This window comes from Corythoichthys intestinalis, chromosome 16 (assembly GCF_030265065.1).
Source record: "Corythoichthys intestinalis isolate RoL2023-P3 chromosome 16, ASM3026506v1, whole genome shotgun sequence".
Classification (NCBI taxonomy): domain Eukaryota; kingdom Metazoa; phylum Chordata; class Actinopteri; order Syngnathiformes; family Syngnathidae; genus Corythoichthys; species Corythoichthys intestinalis.
Genome location: NC_080410.1, coordinates 47,119,477 through 47,147,344, shown reverse-complemented (window position 1 = coordinate 47,147,344; position 27,868 = coordinate 47,119,477). Strand labels below are relative to the sequence as shown.

General features: G+C 39.7%; 1 protein-coding gene across 3 annotated transcripts in view; it reads right to left on the bottom strand.

The window, feature by feature from the left end:
• Window positions 1-27,868, bottom strand: part of prkar1b (protein kinase, cAMP-dependent, regulatory, type I, beta) — a 163,805-nt gene that overhangs the window by 6,007 nt on the left and 129,930 nt on the right. For all 3 annotated transcript variants that reach the window (XM_057860739.1, XM_057860741.1, XM_057860740.1), the window contains 2 exons: window positions 26,753-26,813; window positions 11,753-11,874 (listed from right to left, as the gene is read on the bottom strand). In XM_057860739.1, coding sequence (XP_057716722.1) covers window positions 11,753-11,874; window positions 26,753-26,813 — 183 coding nt within the window. The remainder of the gene's footprint in view (window positions 1-11,752; window positions 11,875-26,752; window positions 26,814-27,868) is intronic.

Here is a 27,868-nt window from a genome sequence, read left to right as displayed (position 1 = left end):
TGTGACACGAAAAAGCATGTTTATTTCATAATACACGCTGTATTTTATGCTCCTGAATGAAATGGACCGCTTGGATGTGTGTGGAAGCGATCGCTAGATTTGTTTAGTTTTTTTGAATCCCGCGCCATGAAAATAAGTGACTTCCGGTAACAGTCTCGAGTTGAGAAAGAGGGCACTGTGACGTGTACGGTAGAAGGAGTCCTCTTCACTATACAGCCGTACTATTGTATGAGAAGGGCTAAGGAGTCAGCTGATTTTGCGGATTAATACGTTTATTTTTCGCATCACACCTGCCAAACGGCTGTAGAAAACTCTTGCTGTACGAGGGAGAAACGTGTATGCCTTTTTGGGGTTTCAAAAGGTTACCATTACCATACCACCGGTGAATATTGGCCAAAACAAGCCCTACTACTGTGGGACCATGGGACTTACGAGGAAGTGAGTAAACATCGTTTTTTACATTATGTCAAATACCGAGATCATTTTATTTTAATATGTAGGTGACTTGCATTTTATGGCTGACATGTTCCTTGTCCCCTCGGCCGACGACTTGTCGCACATTCCCCCGCCGAGAGAGCACTATAGGCTACTCGGCTTACTGCCCTCTTTATGTGCCCGGTGTTCTGTCAAATTTTCCGACCGATTAAAAATTGCAACTTTGTGTTAAAACTAGCCGCGAATACAGCGATTACAAAGTAAACACGACAAACTTTCTTTAAATAAACGACTACTTACGTTTGATCATTGATGGGCATGTAAAAAGCTCCTCTCATGCACATTAGCTGCACAACAACTGCAGCTGCCCTCCTCCGGGGAACGAGCTGTAAATTGTTCGCCGCCGGGCGGTTTGCTGATCAGCAGGGAAAATCGACAACCCATTCGTCATGTGAAATGTTCCGGGCTAGTTATGTGTGATTTTCTGCTTCGAAGACTTTGAAACATCACTCGGTTCGGGTTAGCATGTCGGCTAGCTGTCACGCCACTTGGTTTGTTTACATTCTCCGAAGCCGGGGAAGGGAAATGACGTATGTCCGATTTAGGTGTCATAAAACATCGTTCGGGAGGTGCAACAGTAAAGGTGAAGTCGACAGTTTTGACCATTATGGAGTAATTTTGCCATGTCATCCTGAATAAGTGCATTTTTATTATTTCATATTCCATTTAGCACAAGACTGTTATTTGTCATGACCATGCCATTTATTTAGCAATTGGGGAAAAATACTTGGATAAAAAGAATATCCTGTAAAATTATTGTAGAGACAGAAACAATGACATTTTGCAGCTCTCTTCGTCGCGTTTGCCTGGTTGTGAATAATTCCCCCTCAATGGGCTGAATAGTAAAACAAGATGAGTCCATTCTCCCGCTGACGTCATCCACCTGTTAGGGACGCTAGAGCCCTATAATGGTAGGCGTGGCTAACTGGCAGATTAAAAGACTAATTTCTCGTCATCTCCACTTTGCTAAATTGTTGTATATACTCGAATCGTCTCAAAATATGATTCTAATTCACATAATAACCCTATTTAAGACTTTTTCTCATGTCGTATGCACTTTAAAATCAAACTTCTAAACATTAGTTGTTGACCTAAGTTCGATGAAGAATAAGACTAGAGTTTTCCGATAATTACTTTTTAACTGATAACCGATATCGTCCAACAAAAAAAAAAAGTGCTCCAAAACAGCAGGTATCATACATTTATTTTGAACACTGCAAAAAAATCAAAATTCTATCAGTACTTAGTTTAGACTAACTTAAAACTTAACTAGAACCTACGAGTTAGAAAATAGCTTGACACAAATGGAAATTCAATTGTAACACGTGGGAAAAACACCTAGCTTTTAAGTGATGTTTGTTATCAAGTGTAATTACATTTTTAGGCAAGAAATATGTTTTTTTTTTAATAAGATCTAGAAGTGTTTTTGAGTGAAAACAGTTTTTTTTTTTTTCTAGTCACAGCCGAGATAGTATTGTTGGCTGTTTTCAACAACGTACATCGAAAATAAAGACAATGATTGAAAATGGTTCAATATTGGATTAAATGTCTTTTTTTCTCATGTATATTTATAATTACTCTAACTAAAAAAAATGTTTTATCCGATTACTCGATTAATCGATAGAATTTTCAGTCAATTACTAAAATATTCGATAGCTGCAGCCCTACTTTCGTGTATATCGACACTGGACGAGTCTAATCAAATGAGGTAAAGTAGATATGCTGGGGTCCACACTGAACAGCAAGGTGGCTGATGGCTAGAAATCCCAGCAGTTCTTGAACGCGACACGAGCAATACCTCTCTTATCTGCACACGATCGAAACCTTCCTACTGCAACTCCGCCAGACGACGTAACAATAAAAAAAAAAAAAAAAAAAAAATCCGATATTGGATAATTTGTCGCAGCACACCTGACCACCTCTCACGGCACAATAGTGTGCAGCGGGACACTGGTTGAAAAACATTGGCCTAAACTATTGTGGCACAACCTGGATACAAAGCAGCTTCGCCACTGAAAATATTGCCCTCCGCTCTGCACTGTATCCAATTAATGCTTTTAGTGTTGACGGTCTGGTCGGAAGTTTATTTAAAGTCATAAACTTGAACCAATTTAGTCACAAAAGACACACCATGGCTTGTTAAAAGCCCCTGGGCGCAAACAAAGGAGAACGTGTAACAGGAGTTTCAAACAATCCACCAATGCCTTCATCGCTCCGTCTGCCTCCTTATGCATGATTTTTAAGTGGCCAACATTGAGATGAAATATGAGGCACAAGATGTGTGCAAGCATGAAGGTGAGGGACAAATGGTGTTTCAAAAAAAATAATAAATCAGACACAGTATAGCCAGAAAACCAGAATACAGTGGTACCTCGACATACGAGGTAAAATTTGACTCACCATTCATCTCGACATATGACGCAATGCTTGCGTTTCTTCGGTGCGCCGCACAGCCCAAGCCGTTTGAGCAACCATCACCGTTCAATTATCAAAATGACCAGAATTTCCACATGACGCAGGGAATTTTTCGAATGACCCCCCATAATTTTCTGCTTGGCTGTAAACGTCAGTTTTTGGAATTTATTTTTTTTTTCAAAAATGTAGTCCTAAATTTTTTATACCAAATCGCATAATTTACACATAAAAAAATTCCAGGACGGTAAGCAGCATTAAAGATTTATTTTTAAAAATTGCCAAAAACATACGATTCCCCCCAATTTGCCAAAAACTGTCCCATTCATTTCTAATGGGATGCCACTGACAACCATGTACGTCCAAATTTCCCATTCATTTTCAATAGCAGGAAAATATAGGTCCTTGTGATTTTTGACCATTTACCATTACAGCCTATTGGAATTAAACTGGCGCCCAAGTCAGTTGATGCCATTGACAGCCATGTACGTCCAAATTTTCCATTCATTTTCAATGGCAGACAATACTGTGTGGTTGTGATATTTGACCAAAAACATACCATTATTACAGCTTATTGGCATTAAACTGGCGCCCAAGTCAGTCGATGCCATTGACAGCCATGTACGTCCAAATTTTCCATTCATTTTCAATGGCAGACAATACTGTGTGGTTGTGATTTTTGACCAAAAACATACCATTACAGCCCATTGACATTCAACTGGTGCCCAAGTTAAGTAGATACCATAGATAGTCATGCCCATCCATGCCATTGATGACCATGTATGTCCAAATTTCCCATTCGTTTTCAATGGCAGAAAAACCTTTGTGGTTGTGAGTTTTGACCAAAAACTTACCATTACAGCCTATTGACATTCAACTGGTGCCCAAGTATGTGGATACCATTGATAGCCATGCCCATCCATGCCATTGATGACCATGTATGTCCAAATTTCCCATTCATTTTCAATGGCCGGTAAACATAGGTCCTTCTGATTTTTGAACATTTACCATGACAGCCCATTCACATTAAACTAGCTGCCAAGTATGTCAATGCCATTGACAGCCATGCACGTCCATGCCATTGATGGCCATGAACGTCCAAATTCCCTATTCATTTACAATGGCAGAAAATCTGTGTGGTTGTGATTATTGACCAAAAACTTACCATGACAGCTCATTGACAATAAATTCGCGCCCAAGTAAGTCGATGCCATTGACAGCCATGCACGTCCATGCCATTGACGGCCATGTAGGTCCAAATTTCCCATTCATTTTAAATGGCTGAAAAACTTGTGTGGTTGTGATTTTTTACCAAAAACTTACGCTTACAGCCCATTGGCATTCAACCTGTGCCCAAGTAAGTCAACGCCATTGACCACAATGTACAGTACGTCCAAATTTCACATTATTTTTAATGGCGGAAAGACCCGTGTGGTTGTGATTTTTGACCAAAAACTTACCATTACAGCCCATTGACACTAAACTGGCGCCCAAGTAAGTCGATGCCATTGACAGCTATGCAACAGTATGTGTTCCCAAAATGTCCCCAAATCAACCTGGACGCGTCTTATATCTGTATCTACCACAGCAAAGCCCCATTGTACATCCATGCCATTGACGGACATGTATGTCCAAATTTCCCATTCATTTTCAATGGTCGGAAAACATAGGTCCTTGTAATTTTGTAACATTTATCATAACAGCCCATTGACATTAAACGAGCGCCCAAGTAGGTTGATGCCATTGACAGTCATGCACGTCCATGCCATTGACGGCCATGTATGTCCAAATTTCCCATTCATTTTCAATGGTGGAAAAACCTATGTGGTTGTGATTTTTGACCAAAATCTTACCATTACAGCCCAATGGCATTCAACTTGTGCCCAAGTAAGTCGATGCCATTGACAGCTTTGCAACAGTATGTGTCCCCAAATCAACCTGGACGGGTCTTATATCTGTACCTACCACAGCAAAGCCCCATTGTACATCCATGCCATTGACGGCCATGTATGTCCAAATTTTCCATTCATTTTCAATGGCCAGAAAACATAGGTCCTTGTGATTTTGTAACATTTATCATAACAGCCCATTGACATTAAACTGGAGCCCAAGTAAGTCAATGCCATTGACAGTCATGCACGTCCATGCCATTCACGGCCATGTACGTCCAAATTTCCCATTCATTTTCAATGGCGGAAAAACTCGTGTGGTTGTGATTTTTGACCAAAAACTTACTATTACAGCCCATTGGCATTCAACTTGTGCCCAAGTAAGTCGATGCCATTGACAGCCATGCAACAGTATGTGTCCCCAAAATGTCCTCAACTCAACCTGGATGGGTCTTATATCTGTATCTACCACAGCAAAGCCCGATTGTAATTTCTCAAAAAATTGCAGTTTCTAGTTACAATTAATACAGTAAAGTCCTACCCCTAGTTTTTCAGATGTTGTACTATGAATTTCTGTTTTTTCCACAAGTTTAACTCATTGACGACGACTGACGTCCTATCCATTTGAACCGAGAGGTCTGGCTGCTCTGTTCAAATGAATTGGACATCGATGGCCGTCAAAGGCTGCGAACAAGCGACACACATGCCTCTCTGCTGTCTTTTGCCTCATACCTCCCTCCCTGTTTTCCTCTGGTCTCCATCCCAGGAGGCTGGCTCTTCTGACCCCGTGTGAAAGGCAGTAAGACGCATTCCGCCCTAGTCTGGCCGGCTCTGGGAAAGTGGAGCTCGGCCGCATTGAAAGTCAAGAGGAGGAAACGAGAGAGCTTAGAGGCTAAAAAAGCAAGATGGACAGGAGGAAGGGATCAAACATCATGTGATGAAGGAAAAAAAGGAAATGTTAATGTTTGATGAACAGAAAAAAATAGAATGGAAATTGCTGATCCCACACTCACACATGCAGTAGAAAATCCAGTTCAGATATGGAAAAGTTTGCTCACCTGTTTTTGTGACACCTATTCCCAAATAGGGGTGTAACAATATATTAAAAAGGTGATATATCACGATACTTTGTAGCCCAAAAGTTTATCGATATGCTCCTACCAAGAATCGATATATTGTTGTAAAAAGGCGTTAACAAAAAAAAAAAATTCTATTAGAATAGTGTCTCCGTTAGCTTAATGGCTGCCATTGACGGCGTTAGACCAATCCGATTCATATGGATTGGATTGGACGTCCAGCGCTGTCAATGGCACTGAAACCTGAGCATTGACATCCATTCTTATGTGGACATTTACAGGTCACTTCTTGTTCATTTTGGGTCATTCTTGAGTCACTTCCGTTTCAGTAACCCAAAATCAAAAAGGAAAGCACCTGTAAATTCCCCAAAATCGACAGGAAGTGACCCGTAAATCCCCCAAAAAGAAAAGGAAGTGACTGAAAATCAATAGGAAATGATGTGAAATGCATCACAATGAAGTGGAAACAGTGAACATGACATAACTCATTTAACATAGCTGAATCCAGCTGCTCCCCGTTAAAACCAACATAAGCTAAGTTTTTTTCTTTCAGCTAATGTTTTTTTTATGCATTCGTGACGTAGTTTATAGGTATATTTAGCAGATTTTGTGGGAAGATGTGTTTGAACCATTTGCTAAGAGCATTGTAAAAGAAAAACTTTAGCATTTTATAGCATTTTAGCTAGCGGTCTTTTGCTATGTAAGTTAGCCAATTGTTCTTTTGTTGGTTTTATTTATTTTTTATACCATTTAAGGCTCATCTCAGGTATTTTAATTTTTTTCTCGATTAGTCGAAGTTCTTTGACTAATCAACTACTAAAATATCGATAGCTGCAGCCATATTTTATAGATATTTAGATATTAATTTCGAGTGATGACATGACTCATAACCAGTGTTGTCAGTAACGTGTTAGTTAGTAATGTGTTACTGTAATCTGATTACTTTTTTCAGTAACGAGTAATCTAACGCGTTCATTTTTCTACACCAGTAATCTGATTAAAGTTAGTTTCCTGAGTGTCTCTGCGTTACTATTTTTTCATTGCCTCATAACATATGTAGAATGAAGAATATTGTAGTCATGTACGAAGAGCATTTTGAATAGAAAATGCTAAAATAAATGGCTCCCGGTACGTGTTTCCATGACAACCTCTTAGCTATTTCCTGTTTTGGTCTCGCGTCACGTGTTGTGGGACTGAGGCGGGTGGACATTCGTGCAGAGTATTGAGACGTTGCGAGGGAATGTTGATCTGTGGATATCCATGAATGAAGGTGAGTATTTTTCCTTCATTCTGGAGGGTGTTAGCAAAAGGTTGGACCTCCTACATGCGCGGCCGTTTCATAGCTTTGCCGTAGCAACGACGGGCAGTCATCGCTCCAAGTTGGCAAGCTTTATTTACATCATATGCGTGTTGCACATTCATGCCGTGAGGTGATGTGTTTTGTTTAGCATCTGTGGGATGTGTTGTAAGTCCAACTGAGTGTAAAGTGCTTAGTTGCCGCCACGTTTTGTGGCCAAATTGACCGCGTGTGTGTTGAGAGGAGTACTTCCGGGTTGTTAATGTGCACGGCTGCACGCACATCCGCGCCCGCCACCATCTTTGTGTTTATTGCACTGTACAATCCACTTGTGTGTTGTTGATTATTGTGCCGTCAGTTTGCATTGTTTTACATTGGCACTGATATGCTGTTAACCATAACCCGAAATTCAGAAGTTTTGACATTAGGCTTAATCTTAGAGTTAGTGGGGTTTAATTGGTCGGTGGAGTTGATTTCAACAAATTCCAAGCAGTTTGTCAGATATTTGTTAGTTTCAGGGCTCCGGAGTGGCTAAGCTAGCGCAAAATTCTGATATTCCCCTTTAAATTCAATCATCGGAAAGTCAATTACATGTGATGACATCTTTCTGTTGTCATTCTTATGTTGAGGCGTCAAAGGGAGAAAAATTGGTAAAAAGTAACTGATATATTACTTTTAAAGTAACTTAGTTACTTTGATAATGAAGTAATCAGTAAAGTAACTAGATTACCTTTTTTAGGCGTAATCAGTAATCAGTAATTAAATTACTTTTTCAAGTAATCTGTGACAACACTGCTCATAACCCCCCATTTACGGCAAAATGGACCCAAAGGGGTGTCGTTCGTTTGTACTACGTCTATTGAGAGAGTTGGTGCGCTCCGTCAGCCACGACGGCGAGGCTACGATTTATGTCATCACTTGAAATTTATATCTCAATATCTATAAAACGATAGCAGGACAATTGAAATCTTTTACAGCACAAACGTAGCATAAACGAATGGCACCATTTTGCAATTAATGGGAGCCTGCGTGACGTCCTCACTCGAAATTAATATCTCAAAAACGATAGCAGCACAAACAAGCACAAACGTAGCACAAACGATTGACATCATTTTTATATAAATTTGTGTCTGATGCGGGACCAACTTCACGGAGGTGCTAAATTGTTGACAAGGACAACCCTCATGCAAAATATTAGTGTAAATATGACTGGAGTACTTTGTTTGGGAAAGATAACCATAGTCTAAACTAGGGTTGTCCCAATCCGATATTTGGATCGGATCGACCGCCGATATGCGCGAAAAAATGCGTATCGGTATCGGATCGGCCGACACGGAAAAATTCCGATCCAGACTCCTGATCCAGTTTTTTTTCTAAACCCGGTCCGGATTTTCCAGTGCACCGATTTACATAATCCATTCCAGTTTTTGCTTTGATATCCCTAAAATATGGTCCGCATTTTACGGGACACCTTCAGCACACTAGCATTACCGTCACCCAATTTACCTCCATGGCATCTCCTACATTACGACTGCAATGTAAATTTAAAGATAATCAGTAAAAATGTCAGCTGTCACCTGAGCATCTTGAAATGCTTGTGTTTGTCAAAAAAATCTCCCCATCATGCTGGGACTGCATCCAGGGCAAACAGCTGAAGGGAGTGTGTAGAATAGATGGAGATGCAACAACAAAGTGTAGAGAAGATTGGGGAGTAGAAGCCATTTTTGGTTTAAAATAGTATTATTTGCACTGATTTTTTTAAAGCCTTGGGACAGTTGTTCAAGAGCAGAGTACTGATGCTGAGTTAAGAGTTAATTTTTCACTGAGTTTTTTTTGTGTGTTTTGCTTTTTTAAGACAGTTTACAATATTATTTACACGTTTTACTGACTGAATACGCCATTTCTGTTTGTTATTTATAATGTTTTGTGTTTATCAATGAATAAACAGGTCAGTTTCTTGTTACCAACGATTGTGTGTTATTCAAACTCACCTAATTCAGCTGGCTAGTTGTTATCAAGATTACTAAAACCCTTTTCAACATGAGTCTGACAACTAAGTAAGGAGGCTAAATAACTTTAAACTTTAACACATGCTCAGATAGGCCGGTATCGGTATCGGCCATTATCATTATCGGATTGGAAGTGCAAAACAATATCAGTTTCGGATCGGAAGTGCAAAAACCTGGATCGGGACATCCTAAGTCTAAACCCTGAGGTGAAATGTCGGAATGGAATGGAATTCCATCGTCAAACTAGATCTCCTGTATGTTTTAGGGGGGTTGAATCCAGCTGCTCCCTGTTAAGATCAACATAAGCTAATGTTGTTTTAATGCATTCGTGATTTAAAGATATGTTTAGATATTTTTTGTGGGAATGTGTATGAACGATTTGTTAAGTGTATTGTTAAAATTTTTTTTTATTGCATTTAAGCTAGCTGACTTTTGCTATGCAAGTTAGCCAATTGTTCTTTTGTTGTACTTGGATCCTCATTTTTAACATTTTTAATATCGTTTGAAGCCAAGCTCAGGTATTTGAATTTATTTTTAAATTAAAGTGCAATTCTGCAGTTTGAAGAAACACTCGGAAATTTGATTTTTTGTTCCTATTTAATGCTCTTTTGTAAGTGCAATCTTAGCAAGCCATTGTTTTACATCTCCAATAATGTATTCTGCAATGCATTAAATGTTCCTAATCAGATTACTAGATTATTCGAACTAAGGAGTTGATAAATTAATCGACTACTAAAATAATCAATAGCTGTAGCTCTAGTTGTATCGTAGAATGATTTCCTGACCCATGTATTGATAATTGTTCTATCACCATATGGTGCGATCATCGTAAGCCTTGTATCCCAAAACTGGACTGATACTTCATATTCTCTAGTTTTGAAATATAAACAGTCGACTAGAGATGTCCCGATCGATCGGTATCCCGATCGAGTCATTTTCAAAGTATCGGAATCGGTTAAAAAATATCGGCCATGCCTTTTTTAAATATATATATTTTTTTAATTAAATCGTTTTCTAATTGTATTTAACGTTACAGAAATAATATGTTTCACTCTTCCAGAGTCTTTAGTTTAGGCTTAAGGTAGGGTTATCAAATTTATCCTAATAACGGCGGCAATTAATTAAAAAAAAAAAAGTATCACGTTAAAATATTTAACAAAATTAATGCATGCGCTGCACGACCCACTCGCGCATTGTCGCGCTCAATCTGTAATAGCGCCGTTTTAATGAGTAGAGTAAATTTTGGCAGCCTTTGGAGCCTTTTTTTAATTGGCTAAAGCCTTACAATCCCTCTCCCTATGATTAGAAATATCATGGAAAGCAATGTGGGGAAGCAAGGTAGCAATTGATCTTTTTCTTAACACCTTATGTTATTTCCCAATGCAGAGAAGATATATCAATTGGTAGCACTACGCACAGTCATGGTTCCACTTCCCATCATGCATTTGGGCATGACTACAGTATAATTTACTGAAAGCTCAACAAATACACTAGATTGCAATATTTAGTCACAATATACAAAGTCACAAGTCTTTCTATCCGTGGATCCCTCTCACAGAAAGAATTTTAATACTGTAAATGCCATCTTGAGGATTTATTGTCATAATAAACAAATACAGTACTTATGTACTGTATGTTGAATGTATATATTCGTCCGAGTTTTACTCATTTTTTTCTTAATGCATTGCCAAAATGAATATAATCGGGAAAAATTATCGGGAATGATTGGAATTGAATCGGGAGCAAAAAAAGCAATCGGATCGGGAAATATCGGCAGATACTCAAACTAAAACGATTCGGAGCAAAAAAACATGATCGGAACAACCCTACAGTCGACCGGCATCTCCCAATTGATTGTACTGTCCTTCGAGGACAAATTGGTATATTTGGCTACAACAATTTCCCTTTTTCCTCCTCTGTCACGTAATCCCCCAGATTCCTCGGCATATTTGCCTTTCTCCTCCATAAAGACTGATGACTCACGCACTGTGAGCTATTATAAGGACCCAAACCCCAAATGGATTCATTGCTTTGTATACAAAAAACAGCTTTTATGGGTTTTGTTCAGTTACTGGACGCTTCCGCGACTTGGTGAGATAATACGAAGTGAGCGCACTTTGAATATTTGGCACGGGAGACGGTTTTGTAATGTGCTAACTCATCAGATTTCTTATGAAAGACGGTTGGGTGAAGAAACAAGGGGCGCGCGTACTATAGCCGAAAATCACTCAGCACTTTTGATAAATCCCTCCTTGTGTGGCTTAGCTTCACTTCGCCGCTCCCACGAAAAACAGTCCACTGCTCACAAAGACGACTGAGGGGCTGACAATAAGACGTAATGACAAAGTGAGAAAATGTCGGATTGTGGCCCGCATCAGTATTGTGAGTGTGGAGTTAATCAAGAGTGTGTTAATATGACAAGGCGGTGGGGGCAGAACAACAGCTTGTCCTCTATAGAAAAGGCGGAGCTACGTACTACAACGCACAAGAATCGCGTACTAATGTACGATAAAGCCAGCCGGCATCTTGGAAGTATGAAGCAAAACAAATGCGAAAATTCCGCTGAAAAATTACCTCTGTGATGATGAAGAAGTCATCGCCGGGCTCTCCTTGTACCACGATCTTCTCCCCATCCTCAAACTGGACAGGCTCCAGAGCATCAGCCACAGTCAAACGCTCCCATTTATCCAAAGACTCTGTGATTGGAAAACACAGCATGATGAACTTCACTTCAATGGTCCTTTTGAAGGATCTTTAGCAACATCTTAATGGCAGATATTTAGTTCATTGATGAAATAGAACAGTAGGAGTGTTTTTGATTTGTTCTATGGCTAGGTTCACATTAGGGTGACCACCTGTCCGGTTTTAGGTTTTATGTGGTGCAACTCAGCCCCACGGTTGTCACAACTGGTTTCTGGTTGGCCATGAGTGGCTTCAGTGAAACGTTAAACGTCCAATATCATTGGTTCAATAAAATGCAAACTACAGTCCCTGACAAAAATCTTGTCGCATATCCATTTTGTGGAAACAATTGCTAATAACCTGACTTTCAATTATTCAGTTTTCAGAAACGGCTCATATGTAAGCTAAGACCCTCCCAAATGATGTTGAATGTACAAAAATATATTTGTTTCACTGAAAAAAGATTTATCATTTAATGAAGACATAAAGATCAAATTTTAGCAAGACAAAAGTTTTGTCGCCTACAGAATATAAAAATTTGTGACATATCATAAGCGAATTAAAGTAGTGGTGCTGTGAGATTCAAATGGAATATTTTGTATGACTTCCATGGGTTTCGGCAAGGATTAATACAATTTATTGATGAAGTCATCAGGAACATCAAAGAAAGCAGTCTTGCATGCCTCCCAGAGTTCATCAACATTCTTGGGTTTCTTCTTCCATGCCTCCTCTTTCATCCGACCTCAGACATGCTCAATGATGTTCATGTCTGGTGACTGGGCTGGCCAGTCCTGGAGGATCTTGATCTTCTTTGCCTTGAGGAACTTTAAGGTAGCGATTGAAGTATGCTATGGAGCACCATCCTGCTGCAGAATTTGTCCCTTTTTATGGGTAGGAATATAAGAGGCAGCTAAGATTTGTTGGTATTTCAGACTATTTATGTTGCCTTCCACCCTGCAGATCTCTCGCACACCACCATACGGGATGTATCCCCAGACCATGATTTTGCCACCACCAAACTTCACTGTTTTGTGGCAAAAGGTGGATTTTTCAAATTAATCTTCCATTGAATTACACCACAGTCGCCACAAATATTGCAGGAGACCTATTGGAGCCCGCATAGATCCGAGATTCACTCAGAAAACAGTCAAGTTTGGTGGTGGCAAAATTATGGTCTGGGGTTACATCCAGTATGGGGTTGTGTGAGAGATCTGCAGGGTGGAAGGCAACATAAATAGCCTGAAATATCAACAAATCTTAGCTGCCTCTTACATTCCTAACCATAAAAAGGGACAAATTCTGCAGCAGGATGGTGCTCCATCGCATACTTCAATCTCTACCTCAAAATTCCTCAAGGCAAAGAAGATCAAGATCCTCCAGGACTGGCCAGCCCAGTCACCAGACATGAACAGGACGACAAAGGAAGCATGGAAGACGAAACCCAAGAATGTTGATGAACTCTGGGAGGCATGCAAGGCTGCTTTCTTTGATGTTCCTGATGACTTCATCAATAAATTGTATTAATCCTTGACGAAGCCCATGGAAGTCATACAAAATATTAAATTTGGATCTCACGGCACCACTACTTAATTGGCTTATGTTACGTAACATATTTTTGTATTTGAAGTACATTTTTTGTTCAATTTTCACACTACTTTCTGTAGGCGACAAAACTTTTGTCTTGCCAAAATTTGACCTTTATGTCTTCATTAAATGATAAATCTGTTTTCAGTGAAACAAATATATTTTTGTACATTCAACATCATTTGGGAGGGTCTTAGCTTTCATATGAGCCATTTCTGAAACCAATTGAATAATTAAAAGTCAGTTTATTAGCAACTAGTTCTACAAAATGGATAAGCGACAAGACTTTTGTCAGGGACTGTAGGTGAGAAACCCAATTCCATTTTTGTTCTCTGCCAATTAAAGTCCATTAAAAGTGTTTATTTGATCCAAAAGGGCTGTCATCTTGTCCTGCAAAGTGTCCATTTAGACAAATTTGAAGCCAAATTATCCATTGCCAATCAGATTTTTCATAATGGGTGTTATTTTAAAGTTAAGTGTAGAATCTGAAGTATGTGAGATTAACTCCAGAAATTTTTATTTACATGTTGAACAGTGCATGCTTTTGTTTTGAAATGTTCACCGGAAGTATGTTCGCTAAGCCACTAACCGTAAGCTTTACACTCCATTAAAAAAAATGTCATTCATAGTTTCTTTCCTTTTTTTCGCATTGTTTTCAAATACTGAAAACCAACAATCTTTCCAGTTTCAAGTGTCACCTTGTAACCGCAATTTTGCGTTTTAGATGCCATTGCCAATGTTTTATAGCAGGCTGAGGTGGTTAGTACATTGTCATTTTTCCTCATTAACCTCAATGTAGCAATGCTAACATATAGATGTGTTTCCTTATTTTGTATGTCTGAATTTTAATTCTATGGTGTGTTGATGACCAATAAACATCTGTGAAAGGAACTGGAGTCTCATATGCAATCAACACAACCGTGTGCCGAGTGCACGCAGCACACGCAAACACGTGCAAGCACAAATGTATACATGTACACGCGCGTCGATAAATCGCATCCGGGAAACCCTAACCTCCCTCATTTTTATTTACCATGTGATAAATTGACTTATTGCATGTCGCGACAGGCTTAGATGTAACTAGGAGTGGGAACCTCTTGTTACATCACGATACGATACGCGATACAAAGCTCACGATAACGATGATCTGACTATATGGCGATACAGCGATTATCGATACATTGGTCAGGAAACATTCTAGGATATTATACAAACAACTAATAAACAGAAAAACAAGTTTCTGCTGTGAATTGGAATGAGTTTATCACTAGGAGACGTCCAATCCATTTGAACTGGGACGGTGGGGATTGAACGTCTATGGCCGTCATAGGCAGCCAATGCCTGGCAATGATGTAATTTTGGGCCATTTAAAGTCATTTACCTGTTGATTTTCAGTTACTTCCTGTTGAATCGGGGGTATTTTATGGGTCACTTCCTGTTTATTTTGAGTTACAGAACAGGAGGTGACCTGTAAATGCCCCGAAAAATCGGACGGAATGACTGCGAATGCTCTGGTGTCGAATTCGTGCTGCAGTGATTAATCGATTAACTCAAGTATTGAATTAGAAAAAAAGATTCAAATTCAATTTTGCTGCTTCGAGTATTCCTTTAATTAAAGAGGCGTTGTAATGGTTTGTTTTAAAAGCGTTGGCATTTATTTTCATTGATTTGGGTGGATACACGGCCCTCTAGTCTTCCTCATTTCACATTGCTGAATCCATCTGCTCCCTGTTAAGACCAACATAAGCTAAGTTTTTGTTTGAGCTAATGATTTTTTTAATGCATTTGTAATTTAGTTTAAAGGTATATTTAGCCAGTTTTTGTGGGAATAATTGTCTGAGCCATTTGTTAAGAGCATTGGAAAAAAGTGTTAGCATTTTATAGCATTTAAGCTAGCGGACTTTTGCTATGTAAGTTAGTCAATTGTTCTTTTGTTGTACATAGATCCTCTTTTTTTATATATATACCGTGTGAGGCTAAGCTCAGGTATTTAAATTTTTTCTGTTCCCTATCCGATTACTCGATTATTCGAAATAAATACTTCATCGATTAATCGGCTACTAAAATAATCGATAGCTGTAGCTCTATTTTGAATGAACGGACGTTCCCAGTCTAAATGGATTGGGCATCGAGCACCGTCAATGGCAGCCTTAGAGTTACCTGAGACACTATTATGGTGGAAGATTTTGGTAGCAACTTGTTGGTTCGTTTAATTTGTTTTTAGACATTGACACCTTTTTAAAACGATATCTCGATTCTTGGCAGGAGCATATCGATAACCTTTTGGGATACAAAGTATCACGATATATCACCATTTCGATATTTTGTCACACCCCTAGATGTAATATCTATTTTTAAAGTGCCTGTGACACGAAAAACCATGTTTATTTCATAATACACGCGGTATTTTATGCCCCTGAATGATATGGGCCGCTTGGATGTGTGTGGAAGCGATCGCTATTTTTATTTAGTTTTTTGAATCCTGCGCCATGAAAATGAGTGACTTCCGGCTTCGGTCTTGCATTGAGGAGGAGGGCGCTGTGACGTGTACGGTAGAAGACGTCCTCTTCACGCTACAGTGTACTGTTGTGTATGAGGACGAAGGATTCAGCTGATTTTGCGGATTAATACGTTTATTTTTCGCATCACGCCAGCCAAACGGCTGCAGAAAAATTCTGTATGAGGGAGAGGCGTATGTGCCTTTTTGGAGTTTCAAAAGGTTCCCATTCACCGTGGATATTTACTGTGGGACCATTGGACTTACAAGGAAGTGAGTAAACATCTTGTTTTGTAATGTCAAATACGAATACAGCGATTACAAAGTAAACACTACAAACTTCCTTTAAATGAAGGACTACTTACGTTTGATCATTGATAGGCATGTAAAAAACTCTACTAATGCTCATTAGCAGCAGCACGTTAGCTGCACAACAACTCCAGCCACCCTCCTCCGGGGAACGAACTGTAAATTGCTCTACGCTGGACGGTTTGCCGATCCACGAAGGCAATCGACAACCGGGTCGTCATGTCAAATAATCCAGGATAGTTATGTGTGATTTTCCGCTTCGTAGACTTTGAAACATCACTCGGTTCGGGTTAGCATGTTGGCTAGCTGTCACGCCTTCTGGTTTGTTTACATTCTCCGAAGCCGGGGAAGGGAAATGACATATGTCCGATTTAGGTGTCATAAAATATCGTTCGGGAGGTGCGACAGTAAAGGTGAAGTCGACAGTTTTGACCATTATGGAGTAATTTTGCCATGCCGTCCTGAATAAATGCATTTTTATTATTTCATATTCCATTAAGCATAAGACTTTTATTTGTCATGACCATGCCATTTATTCAGCAATTGGGGAAAATACTTGGATAAAAAGAATATCCTGTAAAAATATTGAAGTAAAGAGACAGAAACAATGACATTTTGCGGCTCTCTTCGTCGCGTTTTCCTCGTTCTGAATAATTCCCCCTTAATGGGCTGAATAGTAAAACCGATGATCCCATTCTCCCGCTGACGTCATCCACCTGTTGGGGACGCAAGAGCCTTATAATGGTAGGCGTGGCTAACCGGCAGATTAAAAGACTAATTTCTCGTCATCTGCGCTTTGCCAAATTGTTGTATATAGTCGAATCGTCTCAAAATATGATTCTAAATCACATAATAATGCTATTTAAGACTTTTTTTCTCCTGTCGTACGCACTTAAATGTCTCACTAGTACTATTGACGTTCCCAGTTGAAATAAATTGGACGTCTATCCCTGTCAATGGCATGAAACAAGATCATTCATTGCCAGTCCTTCCAGATCAAATGACTTCAGACATTTATTCCAATGGCGGCGAATAAATTAACAAATTTTCCCCTCACTTTATAGGGACTTTAAGAACAAAGAAAGTGAGCAGCCGCAGAGAGGAGGTTTAAAATACGAGCTCGCAAAAGATTGCTGCCTAATCTCAACATTTAATGTGTGCAATGTGCTGTAAAAAGACTCCAAGCTTTCGCGTTGGACTGAATCCGACTTAAAGGTGCAAAACGTAGAGCGGAACCTTTTTGTCCCACACTATTGTACTCGGTAACCGATCTCTGTGCGCATGTGTGTCAATGTGTAAATTGTGGTTGCGCGGGATTAAGTTAGGTAAATCTGTTGGGCTCGGAGGTGTCCGGTGTCCCCTCGAGTGGGGCCACGGCGTCTACGGGGCCCCAGATGGATGTCTTGCGTCTGGCAAGCGGGGTCCCATGTAGGTGATCCTTAACAGCCTTGCAGGTAACACGATACACAAATGCGGCGGCTAAAAGAAGTGACGTTTCACGCTCGGTTGCGCCTAGCCCTACACGCTACGCTAACCGCGGCATTGTGCGGGTGTGTTAGCGTGTGACAAAGCACATGTCGTCGCCATCCACCGCCGCCCGGCCAGCACTTCTCTCGGCGACATCAAGGGCTTGTCGTCAATTTCGCGGCTATCGCAGAAATCAAAGACAAACAAAAACACTCGCGCCTCCCGCCCCTCCTCCGATTCCGAAAGAGGAATGAAGAGGGGCAAAGCGCTTTGACGAGGGAGAGACGGGCCTCGACAGGCTGGAGAAGAAAGGAGGCCAATGAAAAGGAGCGAGACTTGAATTGAGTGTATGTGTTTACTCAGCCAGCTAATAACTCTGTACAGGGGGCACGGCCTAAACGACATACACCAAGCAGACCATCAGGTGGAAGGGGACCAGATGTCACTTCTAATTGCCACGCGTTCTCATAGTTTGAATGAATCTCATTTGCCACTGCTTCAAAGCTAGTTGTCTGCGCAACGCTGCTACAACCCCTAGCAAAAAGTATGGAATCACCGGTCTTGGACGAGCACTCACTCAGACATTTTATCATGTAGAACAAACTCGGAATAAAAGCTAGAAAAAATAATGAATTCGTTCAAAAGCATTCAGAAACACTAAACGAAATGAATAAAAAACATTGCAGTGGTCAGTAAATGTTACTTTTGTAGAGCAACTGCAGGGAAATATATATATGGAATCACTCCATTATGAGGAAAAAAAAAAATGGAATCATGAGAAACAAACAAAGAAATAACAATCAAAACTTGAGATGTCATCCCGATCGATCAGGTCCGATCATGTCATTTTCAAAGTATCGGAATCGGCAAAAAAATATCGGACATGCCTTTTTTTAATATATATATATATTTTTTTTAATTAAATCGTTTTCTAATTGTATTTAACGTTACAGACATAATGTATTACACTCTTCCAGAGTCTTTAGTTTAAGCTTAAGGTAGAGTTATCAAATTGATTGCGTTAACGGCAAGAATTAATATTTTGTACATTTATCACGTTACAATATTTAACACAATTAACGCAGGCGCTGCACGACCCACTCACGCATTGTCGCGTTCAATCCATAATGGCGCCGTTTTACCCATGCAGTATATAGAGCTAAAAGGCAGCGTAAAATGAGTAGAGTGAATTTTGGCAGCCTTTGGAGCTTTTTTTTTAAATGGCTAAAGCCTTACAATCCCTCTCCCAACGATTAGAATAATCATGGGAAGCAATGTGGGGAAGAAAGGTAGTAGTTGATCTTTTTCTTAACACCCTATGTCAGGGGTGCTCAAAGTTTTTTGCTCCAAGATCTACTTTTAAATGAGACAACCTCCCTCGATCTACCTTAAGAGAGGAGGGTGAACTAAAAAAAAGAAAAAAATTTAAATGTACAGTTACAGTAATTATGCTTTGTGAGCAACATATGAGGTTATGTTGCTCACAAAACACAAATAACTGTGTACATTTAAAAAAATATAAATAAAAAATGGACGGTAAATTATGTTTGCTCACATAACATAATTAACTATGTACATTAAAAAAAAAAAATTTTTTTTTGATGCTGCGAGCTACCCACACTAGCGTTGCGATCGACTGGTCGATCGCGATCGACGTAATGCCCACCCCTTCCCTATGTTATTGCCCAACGCAGAGAAGATATATCAATTGGTACCACGACGCACAGTCATGGTTGCACTTCCCATCATGCATTTGGGCAGAAGTTAAATGGCTACAGTATCATTTACTGAAAGCTCAACAAATACACTAAATGGCAATATTTAGTCACAATATACAAAGTCACATTTATCCTTTAAGAATTACAAGTCTTTCTATCCTTGGATCCCTCTCACAGAAAGAATGTTAATAAATGTAAATGTCATCTTGAGGATTTATTGTCATAATAAACAGATACAGTACTTATGTACTGTATGCTGAATGTATATAGTCTTCCTAGTTTTATTCATTTTTTTCTTAATGCATTGCCAAAATGTATATGATCGGGAAAAATTATTGGGAATGATTGGAATTGAATCGGGAGCACATAAAAAAGCAATCAGATCGGGAAATATCGGGATCGGCAGATACTCAAACTAAAACGATCGGGATCGGGAGCAAAATAACATGATCGGAACAACCCTAATCAAAATACACCTCTAGTATTTAGTAGCACCACCTCTGGTTTTTATGACAGCTTGCAGTCACTGAGGCATGGACTTGATGAGTATTCTCCATCAATTTGGTGCCAACTCTCTTTGATTGCAGTTGCCAGATAATCCTTGCAGGTCGGACCCTTGCTGTGGACCATTTTTTTCAATTTCCACCACAGGTTTTCAATCGGGTGGAGATCTGGGCTATTTGCAGGCCATGACATTGACTGGATGAGTCTTTCTCCGAGGAATGCATTAACAGTTTTAGCTCTGTGGCATGATGCATTGTCATCTTGGAAAATGACATATTTTCAATTGAAGGGATAATAAAGCTTTCTAAAATTTCAATGTAAACTTGTGCATTTATTGAAGATTTAACCCCAGTGCCTTTGCCTGACATGCAGCCCCATATCATCAAGGACTTTTGATGTTTTCTTCAGGCAGTCATCTTTGTAAATCTCACTGGAACGGCACCAAACAAAAGTTCCAACATCATCACCTCGTCAAGTGTCAAGAATCTGCATTGGACAAGGTGTCAAGAGTCAAGAATCTGCATTGGACATTGTCATTTTGGGAAATGACAAACATATTTTCAATTGAAGGGATAAGAAAGCTGTCTAAAATTTCAATGTAAACTTGTGCATCTATTGAAGATTTAACCACAGCCATCTCCCCAGTGCCTTTGCCTGACCTGCAGCCACATATCATCAAGGACTGAGGGAATTTTGATGTTTTCTTCAGGCAGTCATCTTTGTAAAGCTCACTGCAACAGCACCAAACAAAGTTCCAGCATCATGTTGTTTTGATTGTTATTTCTTTGTTTGTTTCTCATGATTCAATTTTTTTCCCCTCAGATTGGAGTGATACTATATATATTTCCCTGCACTTGTTCGATAAAAGTAACATTTACTGACCACCACAATGTTTTTTATTCCTTTCTTTTAGTATTTCTGAATGCTAAAGAGTTGCACTTTTGAACTACTGTATTAGCCCGAATATAAGACGGCCCTGATTATAAGACGATCCCCTCTTTTTCAAAACTCAAGCTTGAAAAAAGACTTTTTGAACACCAACTTATTTTTTATGCAGAAAATAATTACAGTACATCTGAAACAAATGGTTGTAAAAATATATTAGAGAGAAAAAGCATGTTATTTTGCCTCATTCAAATCTTAATATCTGAACATTTAAATATGTAAACTAAAGGGCAATCACATTTGTAAATGAATGGCTTCTGGTTTTTGAAATGTAAATAAATCAATCTGTTGTGATAAAACAACAAAATTGCAATAACTGCATTAACCATCAAAGTGACGTCTAACTGTAACTGAAGTCTTGAAACAAATCTGAATAAGGAAAAACATTGTAATAAAATAATGCAAACTGGTTAAACTTGAAAGTAGCTGAGATCTGTCATGACAGAACATCGCTTCAATGATATCTGGCGCCATCTAGCGTCGTGAATGGGTATAATGTCTAGACTGCAAATATAAGACGATCCCCACTTTTTCAGTCTTATTTCAATGCAAAAAAACATCGTCTTAAATTCATTATTTTTAGGGCCCGAGCACTAGACGTGCGAAGGCCCTATTGTTTTGCAAAGGATTATTATTATTATTATTATTATTATTATTCTTTTTTCAGGGCAAATGAAAATGGCCAATTTGGAGGCCTGAACATGCACGAAAAGTCACCAAAATTTGCACATACGTGCGGCTTTGCGTAAAATTCGATAATCTTGTGTCGTTTTGAAAAAATGTCAAAAAATGGCTCAGTGGCGCCCCCTTGACCCTTAAAATTTTCAAAAAGGCCTCTCCTCTCAGGTTTTCAACGTAGAGCAATGAAATTTGGGGAGTAGATACCTTATGCCTAACTGTTCAAAAAAGCCTCTTGCACCCATATTCCAAATCCAACAGGAAATCTGATATTTTGGATCAAATGTGAAATTTTTATCGGTTCACAGTTGGAGTTTACATTTGGAGGCCTGAACATGCACGAAAACTCACCAAAATTTGCACATACATGCAACTTTGCGTAAATTTTGATAATCTACAAAAAAATTTAACAAAATGGCTCAGTGGCGCCCCCTTGAAATTTTCAAAAAGGCCTTTCCTATTAGGTTTTTTCAACGTAGAACGATGAAATTTGGCGAGTCGATACATTGTGCAAAACTGCTCCAAAAAGTCTCTTGCACCCATATTCCAAACCCAACAGGAAGCCGGAAATTTTGGGTCAAATGCGAAATTTTATCGATTTACATTTGAGACCTTGTCGCTGAAGGATAAAGTTGGATCGTCTTCAAAATTGGTCAGACTATTCAGGAGACCTATGAGATCTTAAGTTTTCAAAATGGTGTGTTTTCATTCAAGGGTCTGGCCTGGGCGTGGTCCCAAAGTCGGCCATTTTTGGGCAAAATACCAAATTCAGAAAATGATTAAAAACTCCGTGATCCAACGTTCAATCTTTTTCATTTCTAGCATGTATATGAGATATCCCAGCCTGAACACGACTGCATTGAAATATTACCTATTAGGCCTGGCGCCCCCTAGTGGGAACAGGAAATGGCCTTCTTTACGAGACAGGCTCCTCCTCCAAGGGAAAAAAATCTATTGACCTCAAACCTGTTTCAGGGGAGCCTCAAGACATGTGTTCAGGTCCCTGATGAAAAATATTGAGGTTTCGTTGAAGCGGAGAGGTCCAAACTGCAAGTGAAAATGACCGTCAACAATTTGTCTCGCCAAAAATGTTGAACAGTCATAACTCGGCAGATATGCAACATATCTGCGCCAAACTTTCCGTGTTTGTTGAGAGTCATACCCTGAAGGTTCTTGTAGGGGTCATTTGCATCAACTCTACAGTGCCAACTAGTGGCGACAGAAAGAAGTTTTAAAAAAGGCCTTTCCTATTGGGTTTTTTCAACATAGAGCAAGGAAATTTGGGGAGTAGATACCTTATGCAAAACTGCTCCAAAAAGTCTCTTGCACCCATATTCCAAATCCAACAGGAAATCAGGTATTTTGGATCGAATGTGAAATTTTCATGGGTTCACAGTAAGAGTTTACATTTGGAGGCTTGAATATGCATAAAAACTCACCAAAATTTGCACATACATGTGGCTTTGGATAACGTTCGATAATCTTGCAACGTTACGAAACAATTTAACAAAATGGCTCAGTGGCGCCCCCTTGAAATTTTCAAAAAGGCCTCTCCATTTAGGTTTTTGTAACATAGAATGATGAAATTTGGAGAGTCAAAACTTTGTGCAGAACTGCTCCAAAATGTCTCTTGCACACACATTCCAAATCCTACAGGAAATCGGGTATTTTGGATTGAATGTGAACTTTTTATCGATTTACAGTGTGCACATTTTACACCTTGGCACCTAGGGAATTAGTTTGATCATTCTCAAAATTGGTGAGACTGTTCATGAGGCATATGAAATCTTAAGTTATAAAAATGGTGTGTTTTCATTCACGGGCCTGACCTGGGCGGGGCGCCAAATTCTTCCATTTTTTCGCCAAAACACCGAATTCGGAAAATGACTGATAACTCCCTCATACAACGTTAAATCTATTTTAAATCTGGCATGTGTGTGAGGTATACCAGCCTGAGCAGGACTGGATTGAAAATTTACCATTTGTGCCTGGCGCCTCCTAGTGCAAACAGGAAATGCCCTTTTTTACGGGACACACTCCTCCTCTAAAGGGAAAAAACCAATCTACCTCAAACCTGCATAAGGGAAGCCTTAAGACCTGTCTTCAGGTGCCTGATGAAAAATATTGAAGTTTCGTTGAAGCGGAGGGGTCCAAACAGGAAAGTGAAAATGACTGTCAACAATTTTTCTCTCCAAAAACTTTGAACAGTCATAACTCGGCAGATATACAAGATATCTGTGCCAAACTTCCCGTGCTTGTTGAGAGTCATACCCTGAAGGGCCTTGTAGGGGTCATTTGCATCAACCCTACAGCGCCAACTAGTGGCGATAGAAAGTCACTCGCTTTTCCAAAACACGTCCAGTTCTTTTCATGTTGGTCATTGTAGTTTCAAGACCTATTAAAATACTTTTTTACGGCCCATGTCCACGTGTCTCTGTCTGTTGCCGTGACGACCCTTTGTTCGCCATTTAAAGGAAATATTTTTTTTCAGAGACTCAGGGAGCTTATAGAGCCACAATAGTTGGCACACTTGGTCGAATTGGCCCAGTTAGAAGATTAATTTTGGTTTTGAATAAGGGCTTGGCTGCACAGCTCAGTAGTGGCTCCTTTTTTGTAGTACTCTCTCCAATAGGGGTTTTTATCTCTTGGGTGTGGGAATGTAAATAGGCGACTTTCGAGCATGTTAGGTTCTAATGAGATGATTAGAGAGGAGGATCTGCCACCACCCTGACCTGCACACAGTCCGAGTTGCGTGACGTCCGAGTTGCGCTAGATTGCGAGGGCCCGTTCAGTCCTGCTTGCAGGCCTAGTTTTAATTTGTTTTTTTTTTATCTGAGTTCGTTCTGATAAAATGTCTGAGTGAGTGCTCATCAGAGACTGGTGATTCCATACATTTTGCTAGGGGTTGTATTACCCAAATTCCAATGGTAAAGACTGGATATATCGTTTGCAACGCGATGTGTGCATGTGCAATAGATCCAATGCAGGACGTGCGATTGTTTTTTTTTTTTTTTCTTTTTTTGGGGGGAACACAAAGATATAAAGCTGCAGCAATGCTGACAGCACTCCTGTAATGAGTCACATGATATTTTGGAGGGAAAATGACAAGCAGTACTCAATTTAAATGTACATAGTTCCCATGCGGTGTACTCACTTTTGTTGCCAGGGGTTTAGATATTAATGGATATATTTTGAGTTATTTTGAGGGGAAAATAAATGACCTCTATTATATAAGCTGCACACAGACTACTTTTCATTGTGTCAAAGTGTCATTTTGGCAGTGTTGTCCCATGAAAATATATACTTACAGTGGGGCAAATAAGTATTTAGTCAACCACCAATTTTGCAAGTTCTCCTACTTGAAAAGATTAGAGAGGCCTGTAATTGTCAAAATGGGTAAACCTCAACCATGAGAGACAGAATGTGGAAAAATAAACTCAGAAAATCATATTGTTTGATTTTTAAAGAATTATTTCCAAATTTGAGTGGAAAATAAGTATTTGGTCACCTACAAAAAAGCAAAATTTCAGGCTGTCAAAGAGGTCTAACTTCTTCTAATGAGGCTCCACTCGTTACCTGTATTAATGGCACCTGTTTTAACTCATTATCGGTATAAAAGACCTGTCCACAACCTCAGTCAGTCACACTCCAAACTCCACTATGGCCAAGACCAAAGAGCTGTCGAAGGACACCAGAGACAAAACTGTAGACCTGCACCAGGCTGGGAAGCCTGAATCTGCAATAGGTAAAATGCTTGGTAAAACTTGGTATCAACTGTGGGAGCAATTATTGGAAAATGGAAGACATACAAGACCACTGATAATCTCCCTTGATCTGGGGCTCCATGCAAGATCTCACCCCGTGGCGTCAAAATGATAACAAGAACGGTGAGCAAAAATCCCAGAACCACGCGGGGGGACCTAGTGAATGACCTACAGAGAGCTGGAACCACAGTAACAAAGGCTACTATCAGTAACACAATGCGCCGCCAGGGACTCAAATCCTGCACTGCCAGACGTGTCCCACTGCTGAAGCCAGTACACGTCCAGGCCCCTCTGCAGTTCACTAGAGAGCATTTGGATGATCCAGAAGAGGACTGGGAGAATGTGTTATGGTCAGATGAAACCAAAATAGAACAGTTTGGTAGAATCACAGGTTCTCGTGTTTGGAGGAGAAAGAATACTGAATTGCATCCGAAGAACACCATACCCACTGTGAAGCATGGGGGTGGGAACATCATGCTTTGGGGCTGTTTTTCTGCAAAGGGACCAGGACGACTGATCTGTGTAAAGGAAAGAATGAATGGGGCTATGTATCAAGAGATTTTGAGTGAAAATCTCCTTCCATCAGCAAGGGCATAGCTGGGTCTTTCAGCATGACAGTGATCCCAAACACACAGCCAGGGCAACAAAGGAGTGGCTTCGTAAGAAGCATTTCAAGGTCCTGGAGTGGCCTAGCCAGTCTCCAGATCTCAACCCCATAGAAAATCTGTGGAGGGAGTTGAAAGTCCATGTTGCCCAACAACAGCCCCAAAACCTCACTGCTCTAGAAGAGATCTGCATGGAGGAATGGGCCAAAATACCAGCAATAGTGTGTGAAAAGCTTGTGAAGAGTTACAGAAAACGTTTGGCCTCGGTTATTGCCAATAAAGTGTACATAACAAAGTATTGAGATGAACTTTTGGTATTGACCAAATACTTATTTTTTACCATTATTTGCAAATAAATTCTTTAAAAATCAAACAATGTGATTTTCTATGGGTTTTTTTTCCACATTCTGTCTCATGGTTGAGGTTTACCCATGTTGACAATTACAGGCCACTCTAATATTTTCAAGTGGGAGAACTTGCACAATTATTGGTTGACTAAATTTTTATTTGCCCCACTGTAAATATCTGCAGAAATGTGACGGGTGCACTCACTTTTGTGATACACTGTATATTCGTTAACCGTTCACACAAGGTACTGTCTTCTAGTCACCCTTATTCTTCCTCCCCATAAATAAGCATGGCTGGTTGTGTACTAGTAAGCACAGCAGAGCTGTATTTCATTGGTTGCCCTCTGGACTGTGACATTAATGCAGCCGACACGTGCAGATGGATTCACACTGCGGCTAAGGAAAACATGTAATGCATTCCGCGGCTACATTACATGATATAGTGTGTACACGCATAATACTTAACACACTTACCAAGGATGGAAACCTTGCTGAGGAACTCTTCATACATCTTACGCTTCCTCAGAGTGCTGCCCTATAACACAGAACAGGAGTGAGATGCACAGATCAACCAATACACCACTGCATAAATAACCTTGAATGATATGGATCATACTTTATTATACTGAATATTTTCTTTGTACTGTGCGTTTGTTGACATAAGATACATTTGTGGTATTTCTTAATGACAGGGAGTGTTTCTATCATTCACAATGGAAAATTAATTTTTTTAACGCAGCTCATAAAACATGCTAAAAATGGCTCTATCTTTTATTACATCTCGCTTGTCATTAAGTCTTACCATATATGGAACTTTTCCAAAGTTCACAAAAGGGGCCTATGATTCTTACCCCGCTATAATGACACAATCAGTGCCGTGGAATATGGAAGAAAAATAATAATCACTGTGCAGGTGCTTTTATGTGGTCATAAGAATGAAGGGTGTTTGATCTGCGCTTCTTGTGTGTGTGCGTGTGTGGCCCTTCCCACCCACCAGGCGGGCCGGGGATTTCCCCCTCCATGAACATCTTGACAAGTCTAAACCTAAAAAGACACCTTGCTTCTCCGCCAGTGTAAGAGTTGCAACATCAATCCAAAAAAAGGAAAGTGAGTGTTTAGGTCATGAAAAATCGTGCTGATTGCGATCATGTTGAAGTGCTTTTGACGGCTATAGACGTCCAATATGTTAGGGACTGTTCAAACAAATTGGACATCTAGCTCTGTCAGTGGCAGCCAAACAGTCAAAATTTCTCAAAATATTCACTTTATTATATTGAATATATTAAAATTAGTCATATATAATACACGGTGGGACAGGGCAACTTGCTTACAGTGCCTTGCAAAAGTATTCGGCCCCCTTGAACCCTGCAGCCATTTCAGGCTTCAAACATAAAGATATAAAATTTTAATTTTTTGTTTAGAATCAACAACAAGTGGGACACAATCGTGAAGTGGAACAAAATTTATTGGATAATTTAAACTTTTTTAACAAATAAAAAACTGAAAAGTGGGGCGTGCAATATTATTCGGCCCCCTTGCGTTAATACTTTGTAGCGCCACCTTTTGCTCCAATTACAGCTGCAAGTCGCT